The sequence below is a fragment of the Sceloporus occidentalis genome, unplaced genomic scaffold, assembly GCF_023333645.1.
Source record: "Sceloporus occidentalis isolate IW3139 unplaced genomic scaffold, rSceOcc1.0.p SCAF_26, whole genome shotgun sequence".
In the NCBI taxonomy this organism is placed as follows: Eukaryota; Metazoa; Chordata; class Lepidosauria; order Squamata; family Phrynosomatidae; genus Sceloporus; species Sceloporus occidentalis.
Window position 1 is genome coordinate 5,836,200 of NW_028317006.1, and position 19,054 is coordinate 5,855,253.

The following is a 19,054-nucleotide window of genomic DNA, read 5'->3' on the forward strand; positions in this document are numbered from 1 at the left end:
GCAGCTGCGTATGAATGATTGGTCTGGCCAGATAACATGTTAAGAATATCAACCTAGAATAGCTTAAAAAAAAAGATAAAAAAAAAAAAGTAGAATAAAATTGTAAATGGCCGTGATATTGAGTGCACTTGTTTGTCTTGAACAAGAATTCTGATTACTGTATGAATCCAGTGCATTACTTGCCTTTTAATGTTATATATTCTATATCTATATATAGGTTTCTAAATAAGAAACTGCAGCTTTGGACTGAACTAAGAAAACCCAGGAAACCATCGACCATGCTGTGGAATTGAGGAGCGAGGATCTATCTCCGTGGATTATAAAAACCATCATATTCTGGATTACGAAAGGGAAAGAACAAAGTGACAATGGGCAGGAAAAAGATACAGATAACAAGGATAATGGATGAGCGGAACCGGCAGGTAAGAAGTGGCCTTCCGCTGCACACATGCATTCACGTTTACTTCACAGATTTGTGTCTTTTCATGAAGGCATTTTTCGTCATTTCATGGCAATGAAGTGAAATCGTGTTTTGCTTTCCTTCTTATAACATATATTTTTACTCGTTGCTGATTTGCCACCCGACCCACAACACCCTAGTCTCCCGCTTCTATATGTTCCATCCGAGTCTCCGTGATCCTCCCCTGAGACCTCTTTTCCTGGAGCTCAGAATGTTTGCGATGCCCTCGCGCCCAGCAATGTTCTCCATCTCTGAAAGTCACCACAATGAATAATAAAATAAATAAATAAAATGCCATTTTGTTTATAACACAAGGACTTGCTGACGCAAGAAGCATCACAAACTTTCCAGCCCTGTGACCCCACAACCTGAAATATAACTGTCCATCTGTGGCTGTTTCAGCCAGTGGTTTTAGTGACCAATTTGTTGTATCACAACTGCTTAATTACACCGTCGAATGACCACCGACTTCTGTAATAAGTCAAAAACAAGTACGTGAGTCTGGATTTCACCCCACCCAGCTAACTTCTTTTAACTGCTTTATAGAGGGGTCTGTACTGTCTGACTTCACACTTATATTTAACCATCACAAAGCCGAGGAATGTTCCGTTTTAATGTCTTGTTTTATTATGAAACACAGACATGAAGATTTACACTAAAATATTGGCTAACAAGCCCTCTGTCTTCTTGCCATCATTACTTCTTAATTATTAGCCCACTGTAAATACTAGAAAAAAGGACCCCTTCCCCAATATTTCAGGGTGAGGTTGACCCTGAAGTTGTCAGGACCCTGAATAGTCACCTCTTTTATGCTGGGTTTGATTCATAAGGCTTCTAAGTTACTGTCAGCACCTGCTCCTTTATGATCTAGTTTTGGAGCCCCTAGCGCTGGCCTTTGGGACTCGCCTAATTCTGCTGGCTGTCCCATTCGCCGTTGAAGCAATAATACATTTCTGAAAGCATCTTGGTTACAATCACTGTTTGTCTCCTTCTGTACAAACTGGTATATTGTGTCAGTGGCTCTCTCTCCGATATGTCATATGATCGTATACCCAGACACAAAATCACAGACTTGGCTGTTACCTGGCTGTGAAACGGACACCGCAGAGAGCCTGAAAGAATTAAGAGGCATGTAAGCTCTGTTTTAAGACTGCTGCCTGGTGTCAGTGGGTGTCCGTGTTTCGCACCTCTCTGGAACGCCGTGGTTACTTTTTATAATCTAGTGCAGTCGTATGATCTGCAGATCCAGTATTGACAGAATTCACTTCACGTCATGGTGTGTACTTGTCTGGAAGGATGATTTGTTCTTCTTGCGCAGTTTGACCTCGATACGGAGTGTACTGGATAAAGTGCATATGTAACGGCGTAACATAAGAGTACGCTGGGTTTGCCCCTGACTTGACAATTGGAGCAGTTAATGTTGCAGCTGTCTGACCACAATCTCTGTTCTTTCAGGGAAAATTGGTATTTGGCGCAGGGCTATTTGTCCAGTGCTGAGCAGTTATCGTTATACATCATCTAAAATACTTAGAAAAGCATTTTGCTTTTTGTTGTCATAATACCCCTGTTTTCACCTATTCATAACCTGCTGTAAGCCACATTGTAATAGTCAAACTAATTTCTATTTTTCTTCCAGTGTTGAGCAAAATCATCCAATACAGTCATCTGCTTTAGGCATTAGCGCTCTACCAACAGGCCAACTTAACACTAAAGATCGGCATTTGGCACAAACGCAACTTTTATGGGAAAGGCAGAATTGTCGGCTTGTCGCTCACATGGATATTATTTTTTTCTAATAGGTCACATTCACCAAGAGGAAGTTTGGATTAATGAAGAAGGCCTATGAACTGAGTGTGCTCTGTGACTGTGAAATCGCACTGATCATTTTCAACGGCTCTAACAAACTGTTCCAGTATGCGAGCACCGACATGGACAAAGTCCTGCTCAAGTACACCGAATACAACGAACCCCATGAGAGCAGAACCAACTCGGACATAGTGGAGGTAACCATTCTGCTGGGGGCTTATTGTGTGTGTCCGGCGTAAGGCATCTGCCGAAATCTCCTTTAACTGAAAGCTATTCTTTAACTAATTCTTTCTAATGGTTAACATGGCCAGTGCCCTTTCATGACAGCTTTGCTGAATGATGGCGTTTCCTAAATAGAATGTAATTAATAGGCTTAAGGTGAAGATGGTGTTTTTTTGTGTTATGATCATAGTATACGGGATAGGTCTGTTTGGCATAATGACGACTGCGTATCCAATGGATGGTATTCTGATGGTTGAACGCACTTAGTTAAGTTGCTTAATTTTGTTTTATTTTCACTGGAAAGTGGATATATTTTGAATGTTTTTAAAGTGTTCTCATGGAGACTTTTATTAGCGCGTTAGTGTGTGGCAGGCAAAACCAATGTTTATATCGTTGAGACCTTGCATTCTGCCTCTTCTGCATATGACGTTAATATCTCACCTTCAGCTAACATGGTGTCTGAGTTTGATAATAAAATGAGGTGAGGTTTTCCAGCAACCCTAGGAAGCAGTGTCAGCGATTTCATGGCTGTATCGCCTTCCTCGTCCCGTACAAGCAGTCAACCGGTTCTTTCTTTCCCTCTGCTTTGCTTTTATTCACCTATGAAGCTGGAAGCAGCTCTGCTGCTGGAGACCAAAAGACTGGCGTAAGCACCTGTGCGTACTCTGCGTGTTTTTATACCTCCGGGTCTGGAGAATGTTTGTTTGTTTTTAGAATTTACACAAGAAAGAAAGGCCATTTACTGCCATTTCTAAATATTATATTTTATCTCAAGGGGATGGATTGAGGCTTGGAAATTAAACTATAGCAGTAATTCTACATGGCAACACGCTGTATATTTCTTTCGACGGAGACATTGATGACACGCACTTAGGGCTGTGTATTCAAATTCCTTGTATCCATCTGGCAGCAAAAACTCTGAACCGACACAATGAAGGTTTTATGTCCAGCTTCAAATGAGACTTGGGCAGAAACTTCCTCCTGTGGCTTCTACCCAATTCCAGCGTCCGCAAAGTGTTTTCACAGATGTCTTCAAGCTTCTGCAGAAATCCGTTCAATTGCATTTGCAAGTACGGTATATTAAAAATAATAACGTTTTTGGTAGCCAAGTATTTGGTATCTGGCAGCGGTTTGGTATCTGGCAGCTCTTCCGCAATCACAGAATTCAGATTTTCAATATTATTAAAGCTTTTAAGGAAAAATTCTAAAATGTCCCCTTTTGGAGCCGCTGAATTATTTTTGCTCGTATTCCATAACTATAAAGACGATCTCTTCTGGCCGCTTTCGATGACGACCAAACCCTTTAGTTAGTGAGTTTTGGCAAGAGTGTTCTGTGCCAGGAGAAAGGAGATCGCTGGCTTTCAGTGCAAAGTCTTGCGAGACAAATTGCAGAGTGTTCTTTGGCCCTGGGTTTGGTTGAAGACTCGCACGTCTCTTTCAAAGATTTTCTTGGAAGGAATTCATGCTGTTGGATGTTGCCGTGGTTTATTGGATATGATTTTAAAGCTGTTGGCACGTAATGTGCATTTAATGAACAAGTAGAGTTTTGTTGGGTTACTTGCTCAGATACGTTAACCATTCTATGTAATTTGACTGGTTTTTATTTCTTGATTTAGTAATAAATGAATGTGACAAACTGCTATAGACATCCCAGCTGCTGTGAACGCTTAGAACTGGGGAGTTGTTGATTCTACTTGCCCAGTTTTCAGGTTTTTGGGTTTTTTTTTTGGTAAAATATATATATTTAATAACATTAAATGTCAGAAGTGAGTCTAAAGAGAAATGCGAAATCAAAGGTGGGATTGTAACAAGGGGCTGGCACTCGTTTGAAGAGCAAGCGATGTATCGTTAAAAGTTGCAGCTGATCATTTATTCCGGTCCGTAGTCCCTTAGTAAAACAAATGCCAAAACAATAAACACGCCAGCCGATGGAGCCCGCCAATATCCCAACGAAGGAAACCTGCTTAGCGCGTTTCGCACATTGTTACACGGGGTGCTCCACGTTTCACGCTTGAGCAACCTGAGAGAGGCTGTTGTCCGTCATCTGGTTATAATTTGGCAATTACATGGCCGGAGCTGGTGTTTCATCTATAAAGTTACATCAAAGGCGGAAGGGAGCCCGAGACTGACAGTCAACGTCAGCGAGACATAAAAAAGTCATTGAGCTGAAGTCATGCATAAAACAAGGTATTGATAGGAAATAAAATGTTACATATGGGCATACCTGGGAACTTCTCGGCTCCGGCTACCCAGAGCCTTCCCATGCGGGACACGGCCAGGACTGCACGCTGATGTTGGTGGGCGGGCCCGATGACGGCAGCGGGAAACACCCTCATTTAAAGGATTCGGGTCTTGAACCGGAGGAGCAGTGCTCACCCGGCAATCTCCGGGTCAAACCCGGAGAGCTCCCAGGTATGCATATGGGGATGTCATGCTTTGACCTCACCTTGACTATAAACAATACAGTTTTGGGGTGAAGCTAAATAATGTTTAAGGGCCAGAAAATCCATAGATGGACAGTAAAAATGAAAGGGTGGCTGTTTCAGTTGCAAGGAGACACAAGAGGATGCCGTGAAGCTGCAGTTTAGGTGATTCGGTGCTTGACGTAACGCCCGGACTGAGTGTGATGACTGCCGTCTGCTGTGGCCCCAGTAACTTAGGGCAGCTCAGCTTCTGGGGCCAAATCTGAAATTGAAAGCTTGAAATTCATTGTTCATGAGTTACTATTAACTCCAGTAGAAGAAGAATGTCTAGCAGCTCACCAGATAATACACAGAGACGGCGATTTAAGCTTCTGCGGCGCTTCTTGGGTATTGAGCTCTCGGCACCTGCTAGCTGTTCCGTATGTCTGTCTGTAAACCCGTTGTCGTTGTCGGTTGCTCAATAGCCGAAAGGATTCTTTAGCCGCGCATCCCTGATAAAGCTGTGTTTTAGTAATCGTCATCTTGAGGAAAAATGTTGTCTGTCTTTTGTCTTATAAATACTAATATTCAATGTCCTTTTAGCCATAGTACAATAATAATATCAATGCACACAAAGTATAGAGCTGAGAGGGCGGATAGGGGTTCCACAGAGCTCTCCTTCCAGACAGGATCATCCGTCCACGCTGTCGGATTTATGGCTAATCTCTGTGTAATCTGAGGGCAAGGACGGATCACGGCTCTAAATGTTATGGCAGCCGGTACCTAGGAGCCCCTGCCTCTGACGCGCTGTATATCTAAACCTTTAATGCATAAGGTTCCACTTATCTACCAATTAAACATTTTAACATTACAGTGTGGTAATCTGCACATGTAAATGCTCTTATAACATATAAAGTGAGATACAGAATTATTTTCGTATTTTAGCCATTCTTTGCAATGAAACCATACAATCCAAACAAGTAAATGCATGAAGGTTCTGCTTTCTTCTCATATACTGTTTGTTCCTTTTGCAGCCTGATACCCAACGATGGGTATCCCAGTATAAGGATGGCGTTATTACATAAGTTATACTTGTTTTCCATTGGTATCTATGAGTGTGTCTTTATAACTCACACTGCTAAATGTCCTTGTAAATATGTTTCACCTACAGTCCCTGGACTCCTAATATCTAATAGAGTATTTCTAGTTCGCTCACGCTCTATGAACAAAGCTTAACCGGCAATGGCCGCTGGTATTATTATTATTATTATTATTATTATTATTACAGGCCAGAATAATAATAATGGCTGAATAGCGCTCTGTGTATCTTGATATAGGAAAATGTATAAATCATTCCGTGCTGGAGTTCACAATATGCTGACTCCGACAGCTAGGGGTCATCCGTACGGAGAAAAGAAATGCGTTGGGTCCTCATCACCCTTCTGCCATTTGACTACAACTCCTAGCACTGTCTGCCGACAGTTTATAGGGATGACACAGAACCGTTCTGCCAACACAGACAGCCGCTTTCTTTTTTAAGGGGCTTGATCAGTAGCCCTGAAGTAACCCTTCAAGCGTTTCTGTTTCACAAACAGGAGTCATTGTCAAAAGAGAAAATGTTTCCCACACAAAAACTTTGTATTTGTAAACACTTGAAGTATATGCCCCCTTCTCTCGCTTTGATCAGGACTGAAGAACAGCCATCAACAGTCCACCCATTTCATTAGCCTAAATTGCGCCTCCTGCAATAATCATCCTGTTTTTTTCTAGATGCGTTGGGCTGGGAGGGCATCTGGTGCATTTGAGTTTTCACTGTCGGCAAAGGATGATTTTTTTTCTTTTTTTTTCCCCCCCCCGAATGTATTTAAATTGACTTTTAGGCGTATTTGCGGCTCCTGCTCCCAGTGCTGCATGCGTGTGGCAGGAAAGCGGTTGCTGAATAGAAGTGTCATTCTGCCGGTCTAGTTGAACAGCCATCCGTTCTGCCGTCTCCTGGTAACCGTTACAAGAGGGACACTTACGCTTAGTAAATGGACGTTTGACGTCATTTCTGTTTTTCTACCAGTTTTTCTTCCTGCCTGTTTTTCTACCACTTCTACTCGAGTGGATGTTTCCCCGTCTTAAACTATTTCACGTTGGTTATTTCTAAACAATATTAGTCACCAATAGCCAGGACTGCTAATTAAGTAAGCAACAACGGTTAATTAACTGTCCCATACAATATTCACATTTGTGCCTGAACTAGCGGGGGAAGTTTTTTTGCTTGACTCCATAAGTCAGGGGTCTCCAAACTGCATCCCTCCAGCCGTTGCAGGTGTAAATCTTGTGTACTCCGTGTAAGAATGCAAAAAAAACCAGAATGTTGCAGAATCTTGTAATACCTTTTTTATTGGACTAACAGTATTTAAAATAATAGACGCGCTTTCGGGAGTCCTCCCTTTATCAAGCTTGGTCAGAAATGCTTTTGACTTGATAAAGGGAGGACTCCCGAAAGCTCGTCTATTATTTTAAATACTGTTAGTCCAATAAAAAAGGTATTACAAGATTCTGCAACATTCAGTTTTTTTGCATTCTTATACACTGGACTAATACGGCTACCCCAAACTACAGTACTCCGTGTAACTACAGAAGGGAGATGCGGTCCTGCAACAGCTGGAGACCCCTGACTCTGAAACGGGTAACTCCAGCGATAATGTTCTGGGGGGGGGGTGATTAAGCAAATAAAGAAGTTTCCAGATTCCTAATGCAATTGCCTGTTGAAGGTGAAATCTATACTTGCGTTAGAATGTGTAAAATGTGCCAAAATAGCTGGAGGGCCATACGTTTTTATAAACAATATTTTTGTCTGCCTTTCAATGGTTTATTTTATCTGCTGTGTGGCTGATCATGTTTTCTTTACCCTGAAAGATCTGTACTACTTTTTATATAACAGAGTGGCTCTTTTACTTAAGTTACTTCTTGTGGATGGAGAAGTAAGTGTTCAGCCTGTGCACATATTATAATTAGAGGAAATATCTTGGAGCACAAACGGATTAGGCTCGATCATGAAGCAAATCCAAATATTGAAGTGGGGCTGGACAACAGTTTCACAATCTAATGGCCTGCAATGAAAACTGAAATCAACAATACCTAATCTTGGAAATAATTTCCGTGCGTTTGTTAAAAGGCATCCCTGTAAGTAAAGTACAGACTTTGCCCATACACTACATACTTGCTACACAAATGTGACCAACACACTCCCTGGCACCTACCTCCTGAAAACCCGTCGCACACACCGCAGAGACAACATTTTAATTGGGACAGAGGCTGACCGCAGCGGACGTTAAGAGATCTCGTGCGGCTTTCAGGTCATCAAAAGAACAAAAAGACAGAATTTCTAAAGAGCTAACCGATACAGCTCTGTATCTCATGCAGTTAGGCGAAGATGAGTGCCGGCACCCAGGAGCATAGTAACCGAGTAATCCTCAGATATTCTCCCCCATAAGAGCGCGTTTGAATTTTTGGAAGGTTCTGTAGAGGTGATGATGGGGAGCCCTTTATGTTATTTCTAATTGTGTATTAGCACGCATTGTTATCCATCAGCAAGTCATTGTGATGAGATTGTCCCTCATTATTGATGGCTGCTATTTATCTGGTAGCCCTATCTGTGGCTGTGTACGGCATGCAGGTTTTATGAACATTTTACACACATAATTAGGGGATGGTGCCTGTGCTTGCAACCAGGACTCTGCTACAGCGCTTTCTCCTCATTAGAGATACTTTGACTATGAATTTATATTAAGGCACGGGGCGAAGTGATGCGGACAGTTGTGAAATTAAGCGTGTAAGGAAAGAATATTGTTTTCGCAGGAGATATGTCTGTGTGTCGTCCTGTGTCTTATGTCTCTCTGAATGTTATGCTTTTAACACCCGTAAAAGCATATCCTCATCTTCCCATCATTCTGCCCTTTAAGCATGCAAAAAGATGGCGGAAACAGAAGAAACAAATAATAATATCTTGAGATTTAAGGGGGCACTTCTCAGTGTTTTTGTTCAATTGGCAATTCTAAAATCAAAATGATTATTCAAGGCTGCTTAAACTCTGTGAGAATCTGTCAACCAAGCAAACACATTACTGATTTACTAAGCGAGGATACAGGGAACTTGTAACCAATACTATCAATGACAAGTGTTCAGAATTGCAAAATTAGATTTTTTTTATATTGAGCTATATAATTCTCTGATTTTTCTAGTGCCCTGTCCACTGGTACATATTGCCATATGAATAACTTTAAGTAAACTAGTAAATACAGTGTCGGGTAAGGGATACACGTGCATACAGTAGAATGAATGCTTGTGAATACAGACACTGCATGCTTTCCCTTACTCCCTTAATACGGTGGGTAAACCTCTATTTGCAAGAACTTTCTAAGTAGTGAAATTTTTTTGCATTTTATATGATATATAGATATATCTGATCTTAAACTGTATGTATTTGTATTTGAAGGAAGCCTGGCCAGCACACATTTTTGGATGGCTCGTAGAGATTTATTGATGTCGTTTTTTATTTTTTTAAATATGTGTATATATACGTATATGTTTATAATATAATATTACATTCTCTCCGCTCCTCACTCGGTAGTGCTGTAGCTTGGGAAACAGATCCACATCTTCGGCTATGCTGGCTTTTAAGTTTTCACGCTTGAGAGAATTTGATAGCTTGCTCAGGCGCTCAGAGATAAAGGTTAACGTTGCCAGATATTGGAAGACTTCCAAAACCGCGAGACTCTGACCAGCCCTTTGAGACAATGTTGCACAGCACAAGCTGCATTCAGCCCGTAGATCATTCTTGCCATTAAAGATTTGTGTAAAGTACCAGTGGCGTGCTTGCTTTTGTAGTTTTTACTTATTTTATACATACCGTATTGGCTCGGATATAGGCCGCACCCTAAAAGTTTGGTGCTTTTTTAAAGAAAGTTTTTTTTCTTTAAAAAAGCACCAAAAAAACATGCTGCCACTCCCCCCCCCCTCCGAGATATGCTGCCACTGTCCCCCCCCCCCGAGATATGCTGCCACTGTCCCCCCCCCGAGATATGCTGCCACTCTCCTCCTCCTCCCCCCCGAGATATGCTGCCACTGTACTCCTCCCCCCCCCGAGATATGCTGCCACTGTCCCCCCCCCGAGATATGCTGCCACTGTCCTCCCCCCCCCGAGATATGCTGCCACTGTCCTCCCCCCCCAGACATGCTGCCACTGTACTCCCCCCCCACCGAGATATGCTGCCGCTGTCCTCCTCCTCCCCCCCCGAGATATGCTGCCACTGTCCTCCTCTCCCCCCCCGAGATATGCTGCCACTGTCCTCCTCCTCCTCCTCCTCCCCCCCCCCGAGATATGCTGCCACTCTGCCCCCCCCCCCCGACTTACCAGAGCAGACTCCCGGGTGTCTTGCGGGGGACATCTACGCAATACGCGTATACAACACTGGAAGTTGTATACGCGTATTGCGTAGATGTCCCCCGCCGGCCCCGCAAGACACCCGGGAGTCTGCTCTGGTAAGTCTTGGGGGGCAGAGGTAAAACACATCGTGCGGACGGTCACCGGCTGTGGCAATGCGCATAAACAACCTCCGCAGCCGGTGACCGTCTGCACGATGCGCTTAGACAACCTCCCGTGCCGGCACCCCCCCCCTGGCAGGGGAGGCTGTCTGAGCGTATCGGAGTGTAGGATGCAGGTCCCCTGCACCGCTGCGGGGGATCTGTATCCTAACCCCGCTGCCTGCCCGGCGCCCGGGACTGCGAATATAGGCCGCACCCCCACTTTGAAGACTTAAAGTGAGGGAAAAAAGTGCGGCCTATATTCGAGCCAATACGGTATATAAAATAATTTTCTGTGTGCTCTGAAATGGTCCGTAAAGCACAGTAGTGTCAAATATTCCCACATTAGGAATTGATTTTAAAAAAAAATCTTTGATGCTTACTCTGTTTAATATATTTAATGATTTGGAAACTAGGTCTTCTCATCCCTGATGAGCCGTTACCATGACAACCTCAGATGCTGCCCATCTGTTTTCTGTTTTTAGAGACGTATTCCCAGTGTTATGACTGGTATCGAGGGAAGAAAGTGTCTTGCCGGTGGCATGCACGTGTCTCCCTGACACCGGGATAACACAGTCATGAAAGGCGTAGGAGGATTCACATTCAAGACTCCAGCGTTAACTTGCCTAATGTACACCTATATGCTTCCGGAAAGGCTTAAAAGAGGGGATCTGTTGCCCTGTATTGTGTATTGTCTTACCCTCTGGTTTTCCGTTGAGGTTTGCATGCACCAAAGCAGAATATTTTCATTGTATCGCTCAGTGGTACATGAGCTCTTTCCCCTCATCTGTAATTATTCTGTTAGTTTCTTCATGCGTGCTGCTTGCCTCATGGGTAAAGCATTATGCATTAGCCTACATGTGTGTGAAATGTATCCCGGTTTCCACTTCCCTGTTACTTTTTTCACTTTATTATTACTTTTCTTGAATGCACCATTTGTTTTTTTGGAAAGGGAAGTCACTCATGAAATCTTTACATTTTTGGTACTCTGGCAGACATGAACTTAATTGGATGAATGTTTTTCCTCCTCGTATTCCCCCTTATCCACAGCAGCCATGACCTTTCTGTGATGTCTGCTTAGTAAGGGGAAGCCTGCTATCCGTTGTTTAATCACAAAGTGCCTGTGAGAAAGTGTGGGCTGCTCTGTATCCCACAGACATCCCTGTCCTTGCTTACAGATTAGAACATTCCTCTAGGCGGTATCTTCGCGACAGCTTTCTCTTGGTATTGGGACAAAATGTGTGTTTATATCAGCGCTCTATGGAATGACTTTGTTAAATGGGTTAAACTTTAGGGAACCCCTCCTCACATCTCAACTCCCATAATGGGTTTGCCATAAAAAAGAACACATCTTGTGAGTTCCCTGACTCAAAACAAAGAAATGAAGTGCTGCGCAAAATTTACAAACGACACCACAATATGTGCGAAAATTAAATAATACTTAAATTCATTAAAATGGATTCTTCAATAGGTTCCTCTGTTGGGAAGCCCATAGAGCCCCTTCTGGGGAATGGAGTTTCTTCTTTGTACCGGTATATCAGAAAAGACCAGAGGAGAGAGAGTTTAAAAAAAAGTAGTAGCTTTAATATAAATAAAAAAAATAGTATCTTACATATAAAAATACTTTAACGTTCCCTTTGGAAGGACCGGAATAATGCTGTGTTGTAGCAGGAACAGCTTGTTCTCACAGGATTCCTCTGTGTCCACTTCCTCAATGGGCGTATTCAGCACAACGCGTTTCACCAATCGGCTTCCTCCGGTGCATAGTCTCTCCACCTCCAGTCTTCCCATTTATAGAGCCATTAACCTCTTCTCTACCGATCACTTGATTGAGTCCAATAACCCCTTCTTTACAAAATCACTCAATTACCATAAAAATATAGTTAATAGATAAAACACATAAAAAATACCAGTGTTCTAAATGAGATAATCACATATGAAATAGCCACAAATATATCATACAGATCTTTTGACGCAAATAATTACATATGTTCATAAAGTGCTGCATAACGTGCAAAAGGTTAATAATTATAGTAGAATACTGGTGTTGCAATGGTTAATTTAAAGTGCAAACTGCTTCAAAGTCTGTCTGTTTATACACATCACCTGCATACACATAGCAGCATAAAACTTTGCTCCTCGTTTTGTCACAATAAAATACTGAGTCACGAATAAACACATCTAACTAATACAGCATTGGTGACTAACTCAAAAATACTGCGTAATTGAGTATATCAAAGAATGTGTAAATATTCTGGGAAAAAATTCCTGCAGAAAAGGGAAAGAATGGAGAAGAGCTTAAAAAAAATCATAAAAAATTAAACAAATCAAAATCTTGGTTGAGTCAGTTCCCTGACTCGCCTGTTAACAAAGATTAGAACACTAAACATATGTGGCATGAAATCTGCCGTTTGCTCTGTTAGTATATTTTCTAAGTGCAGCTTACATGTAGCTTACCCACCCTAGTGGTCTAAAGTGTTATTATATTGATGATCTTACCACGGGTGTAAATAGAAACCACAGGACCCTGGTGCCAAAATAGCCCTGGGTCCCCTGACTTTACATGCAATGTGTGACACGTTGCCTCCAAAACAGCTTGTTTGTGCCATGTTTGCCCCCCCCAACAGCCTACCTGTGCCATGTTTGCTCCAAACAGCTTGTCAGTGACCCAGCAGCCTTTATGTTCCATCTTTGCCCTCAAACTGCCTGTCGGTGCAGGTTTTTCCACCAAACAGCTTGTCTGTTACATCTTTGCCCAAAGCGCCTACCCTTGCCTTCTTTGCCCCCAAACCACCTGTGAGTGCCATGTTTGCCACCAAACCGCATGTCAGTGACCCCAGCAGCCTGTCTGTGCCATCTTTGTTACCAAACAGCTTGTTCTGTGCAATCTTGTGAATAATTTTGTACCCAGCATGGGAAGCAGGAACGCAGTGGGGTCACATTATGTGGTAGAAGTGAAGCTGCTTGCACACTGTCTATGACAAGACTAAGGATTAAGGCAAGGTCCTTACGTCAGACTAGATGGGCCAAAAGGTTTTATCGCCGTGTAATTGCACACCTGCAGTATATTGTGTGTGTGATACAGGTGGATAAATCAGTTGATGCAGAAGTATAAAGATTAATCACACGTTTGGATTAGACGATGGCTCTGCTGACCCTTTCGGATGGTCACCCTGTGCCTGACATAAGACGGGGGCTCCAGCACCACGTGGGTTAATGGAAATAAACAAGCAGATAAAGTGACAGCAGATTACTGGTCGTCGGAGAAAGCTTCAGAGGGTAGCAACATCCGACCTTCAAAGGCTCAAACAAGCGCTCCATGTATGGCTGCGTGGCTGCTCCTCCTCCCCTGATTGGCCGGCTTCGGTGACAGGTGCCGGGAAGCTACACCTGTTCCTCCATGTGCTGATGCACTGAGGTTTGGGAGACACCCAACACTCGCCAAGTAATGCGAGATGCACTTACGGGATGTCAGCTAGCGATGACCTACAGCCTCAAAAAAATGAACTGATTGGACTGTATATTTCTGAAAGATTAACCCATGGCTTCCTGCGTCGTCACTGTTTGTAGCACATAGATTTTTCCTTTATATGTAACCAGTGTGTATTTCTTGGGACTTTCTTCCCTTGTCTGCCCTTTATAAATGCACACTCATTCCCTCCTTTGTCTCTGACCTTGTACCATAACCTCCCCACCCGGCTTTTACTTGGAAAATGCCTACAATCCAATCCATCTTTCTTTCAAGCCTCCCTGTAACTTACCCCAAGCATCTCTGCTACCACCATCTTACCACAAGACTGAACCCTATAAATAAACTTTAGATGTTAATTTTATGTTCTGAAACCGCTTAATCCTAATTACTGCTAAGATTTTTAGCCCCTTCACCTAGTATTTTTGCGGTATTGCTGATGTGTGTATTAGCTGGGAATTTGTGTTGCACAATGCATATATCAACCAGCAGGGTACCCAAGACACGGAATCAATGATTTGGTCAGCCTCCTAGGATTCTAGGGGTTAAATGTACCCATCTTTCCACAACAGACACATTAAATCAACACAGATTGTGTATTTTTTTACTGTGTATCTGTCTCGGAGGGCATTATACTGCATTAATCTATATATCGCCAGCAGATTCTGTAGCGCTGTTACAATCGGTGGAATAGTTTAAAATCACAAACCGGTACAAAAGGAGAAGGTCCTGCCCTTATGAGCTTACAATCTAGTCGTTGGTTGATGGCGGAGTGAAACAGAAGGAGAGGACTGCTAGGATGGGGGATGAGTTGAAAAGGTCCGGATGATCCTATGTGAAGATAGGATGCCTGAAGAAAAAGTAAAAACATGTAAGGGTTCGTAGTAGTTTTAAGGGCGATTGGGACAAGAGATGAGGGGAGGTTACCTGCTGATTGGGCAGGGAGATGGTGTCGCTGATACCCTCCAGTTCTAACTCCGGTGTAACTCTTATCTCTCCACCGGGGATGAGGCCACCGTGGCTACATTTCCAAGCGAGGCCTAGGAAATTAATCATAGGGCTACCTCGCAGGTGGTCAGATAAGGTGATTGCCTACAGGAGGCAGATGTTTCACCAATGTCTTAACAATTGCAATGAAGCTAAATAAGAGGGCACCAAGGTTAACCCTTTGAAATCAGCCAGGTATGGAGACAGCCGGATAGAGACGTTCCAGGTGAAAACAAGGGTTTGTAGCCGCAGATGAGGGGTTCAGGGCTGGATCAGATGCACTGAGATAATCATCCCTGTAAGAGGGTTGAGATGAATACAGACTGCAGGTTAGTAGTAACATTGTTCATAAGGTTGAAAAAAGACCAAAGTCCATCAAGTTCAACCTATATACATATTGTGTCCCTACTGTGTTGATCCAGAGGAAGGCAAAAAACCCTTATGAAGCAGATGCCAATTGCCCCATACCAGGGGGAAAATTCCTTCCCGACTCCAAATATGGCAATCAGAATAAATCCCTGGATCAACGTTCTGTCCCTATTAATCTAATATCCATAACTTGTAATATTATTGCTTTCAAGAAACACGTCCAGGCTCCTTTTGAACTCTTTTATTGAGTTTACCATCACCACTTCCTCTGGCAGAGAGTTCCATAATCTCACCGCTCTTACTGTAAAGAACCCCCGTCTGTGCTGGTGTAGAAACCTTCTTTCCTCCAGCCGTAGAGGATGTCCCCTTGTTATAGATACAGTCCTGGGTATAAATAGGTCCTGGGAGTGATCTCTGTACTGTCCCCTTATATATTTATACATAGTTATTAAGTCCCCCCTAAGCCGTCTTTTTTCCAAACTAAATAACCCTAATTCTGATAATCTTTCTGGGTACTGTAGTCCTCCCATTCCCCTTATTACTCTGGTTGCCCGTCTTTGAACCCTCTCCAGCTCCACTATATCTTTCTTGTACACTGGTGCCCAGTACTGTACACAGTATTCCATGTGTGGTCTGACTAGTGACTTGCCATGTATTCCTCATTCTCCTGGCATCGAAGAGATTAACCCGTTTGCTTTTGAGTGAATGTAATGTAATCACTAGTGTGAATAAAAATCTTTGTGGGAATAAGTGTTCTATGTGGTATTTAGCATTACATATAGTTCTACCCCATTTCTGTTTCTAAAGCTGTCCCCCAGAAGCACCTTTTCTCTGCCGAGTGGGAGTTGAGTGTATTGTGATCTCTGGTCATTGTGTTCTGGAAGGAAGCTCGTGGCCGTCCGTATGGCGACATGCGGTCTGGGTGAGGCCACCGATGGGATATTATCTGGCCTGTGATGGGGATGAATCCGTGCAGGCGGAGAGGAAGCTGAATGGGCTGAAGTGGAAATTCCCTCTGCTAGCCCAGTGTATGTGACACGTATGTGACACGTATGTGACACGTGTGTGTAAAGAAACAAAACGGGGCTTGTTGCATGTATTCATTTTTACAATAAATACCCTGCTCAGATATATTTCTTTTAGAGTATCTGTACGTGTTATCAATGTTTGCTGTTTCAAATTTAGACACAAAAAAAGGCTGTGTGATTGTCTGATTCAAGAGAAATCTGTTTCAGGAAAGGAATGTGTTTTAGGTCCTTTACTGCAAGGTTTGGCAAATGGGGCCCATTTATTAAAGTGAGATTTGGTATTTAGGAAGAGTTGTAGAGTTTCAATTCCCCTATTTCTTTATGCGTTATAAAGGGCTAACCTCTGGTAGGATTTTCCTCAATTGAAGGTGACCTTCAAAACTTTTTTTGCATTTTATAGGGTCTACCAAGCTGAAGGATTAGAGGACATCTCGGGCTAATGGCCGAGCTTCCTCCAGTGAGCTTAGTGCCCTGTGCATGTGAATTTTCCAATTGTGTTTCAGACTCTGAGAAAGAAAGGCTTAGATGGTTGTGAGAGCCCAGATGCTGAGAGATACTTTGAGGAGGACACATTCAGCAAACTAAATGAAGATAATGGTTTTATTTTCAAGCCAGGACCTGTAAGTATTTTTTTTTACCCTTCGTCCCTTTCTTGTATGTGTTGATCGTCTTTATTAACTTCACTGTGTAGGCCCTGAACAAGAAGGAACACCGAGGGTGCGACAGCCCAGACCCAGACGGCTCTTATGTGCTCACGCCTCACACCGAAGAAAAGTACAAAAAAAATAAACGAGGAATTTGATAATATGATGCGCAATCATAAAATCTCAGTGAGTATGTGTGGATTTTTTGAGAGATGTTGCTGTATTTGCAATAATTATAAAATATTACAAAGCCCCCCCCCCCAACAAAGGCATCTGTACTGATGTTCTCTTTAACCTAATAAAACACTAATTTATTACTGTTTTAATATAAGGACTGGATGTCCTTTTAAAGCCTCTTTTAAACTTCTTAGCGTACATTAATAGAAAAATAAAATGCTTATGTAACCCGGTTATGATATGTGATGACACAACTCCACACCATTACTGTTCCCTTAAAACGCTTGAATAGAATTCAATAAAAACTTCTAGTCTCTTAAAGAACGGTGATCCTGGCTCACAGCTGTCTGTTGACCTGCTGGATGAGTGAAGGGTAAAATGCTTATACACGATATATTTGCCTTTCTATAACCTAGACTGTTCGATGTACTAGACTATCGTATTGATCTTAAAGTTTCCATGATGCTTTCCCATCTGATACCCCTGATCAATAGCTACATGAGTAATAAGTTGTTTATTATAATAAGCGGGGCATGCTACTTAGAAAAGCGTATACATCGTGATATATTTTGTGATATCAATATGTTTTTCCATTAAAAGGACGATAGACTTAGATTGTCAAAAAGGGACACTAATGACCCAGTTTTACCATAGTAGTAAGCAATGTTCTGCAAGCCCCTCATGCAGTGATCTCTACATTAATCGGTTTTGTTACTGTTTAGCTCATTCGTGGGTAATAATAAAGTATGCTTCTTATTTCAGCCTGCGTTGCCCCAGCAAAGCTTTTCAATGTCCGTGACCGTCCCAGTGTCGAACCCAAACACATTGTCCTACAGTTCTCAAGCAAACACCCTGGTTACAGCTTCGTTAGCAGCCAGCACTTCATTAACAGAGGGGAGCATGCTGTCCCCACCTCAGACAACACTACATCGAAATGTTGTCTCTCCGGGGATACCCCAGAGACCCTCTAGTACCGGAAATGCAGGTAATTATGCCCTTGATGCATGGTAATGTTGCTGAAATCAATATGTTCCTGTCTCAAACACGTTAATGTAGTTGTGTAGATACGGTATTCTGATTACTTATTGTGGTATTACTGGAATAAATGGGGTTGAATTTTCTGATTGGCCATGCTTTAAACACACCTCACGATTTGTGTCGCTCTATGGGTAGTAGCCCAAAAATTCATACACCAAGGCCCTATAAACCTGGGCACTGGGTCGCCATAGCGACTAGAAACCACTTTCTGACGCTCGGGGTTTTGATGGAAAAGTGGGTAGCACTGGCCAGGGCTGCCATTGAGATCCTGGGTCTCCCTCCTTTGCTACAGGGGAGCGCAATGTTTCCAAAGGGGTCTGCAAAAATGCTTTACGTGACCCCGACAGTGGTCCGGTGGCTGTGTATATTCTGTGTATGTACATTATAAGTCTGTGTGTGTGTGCGAGTATATGTTGGATAGTGTGTACTCGTGTATAAGAGTGGTGTTAGCCTGTATGAACGTTTGGTATGTGTGTGTTAGCGTACGGTGTCGTTGTGAGTGTGTGTGTGTGTGTCAGCGGTGAGCCTAGAGTTAGTGGCACCTGCGGAGGAGGAGAGGAGAAGCAGAAGTATGCTTGTCGGGTGTGTTATGCACGGGGTCACACATCACGAGACACTGAACAGCAGGGGGGATACACAGAATAGAAATGACAGCCTCAATGAGCTCCGTTCCAGGTAGATTCATGTTGCTTTATTTAAGTTTAATAATGAATTGATCAACTTTAACTAATATTGGATTGATTTTTCTCCAATTAATTTATTCAGCAATGTAATAATTATTAACTTGATTAACCAACAATTTAATGTATCCTCATCTTGAATGAGTAAATGTTTTCACGAATTGGTTTATGATTCTAAAAATGGATTAATTATATTTC

The 19,054-nt window shown here is 42.6% G+C and overlaps 1 protein-coding gene across 1 annotated transcript in view; it reads left to right on the top strand.

The window, feature by feature from the left end:
* Positions 1 to 368: 368 nt before the first annotated feature.
* Positions 369 to 19,054, top strand: part of LOC149300038 (myocyte-specific enhancer factor 2A homolog) — a 29,848-nt gene continuing 11,162 nt past the window's right edge. Inside the window, 6 exon segments of the mRNA XM_089485461.1 lie at positions 369 to 422; positions 2,260 to 2,463; positions 16,821 to 16,937; positions 17,009 to 17,095; positions 17,097 to 17,147; positions 17,901 to 18,123. Of these exon segments, the coding sequence (XP_089341587.1) occupies positions 369 to 422; positions 2,260 to 2,463; positions 16,821 to 16,937; positions 17,009 to 17,095; positions 17,097 to 17,147; positions 17,901 to 18,123 (736 nt within the window).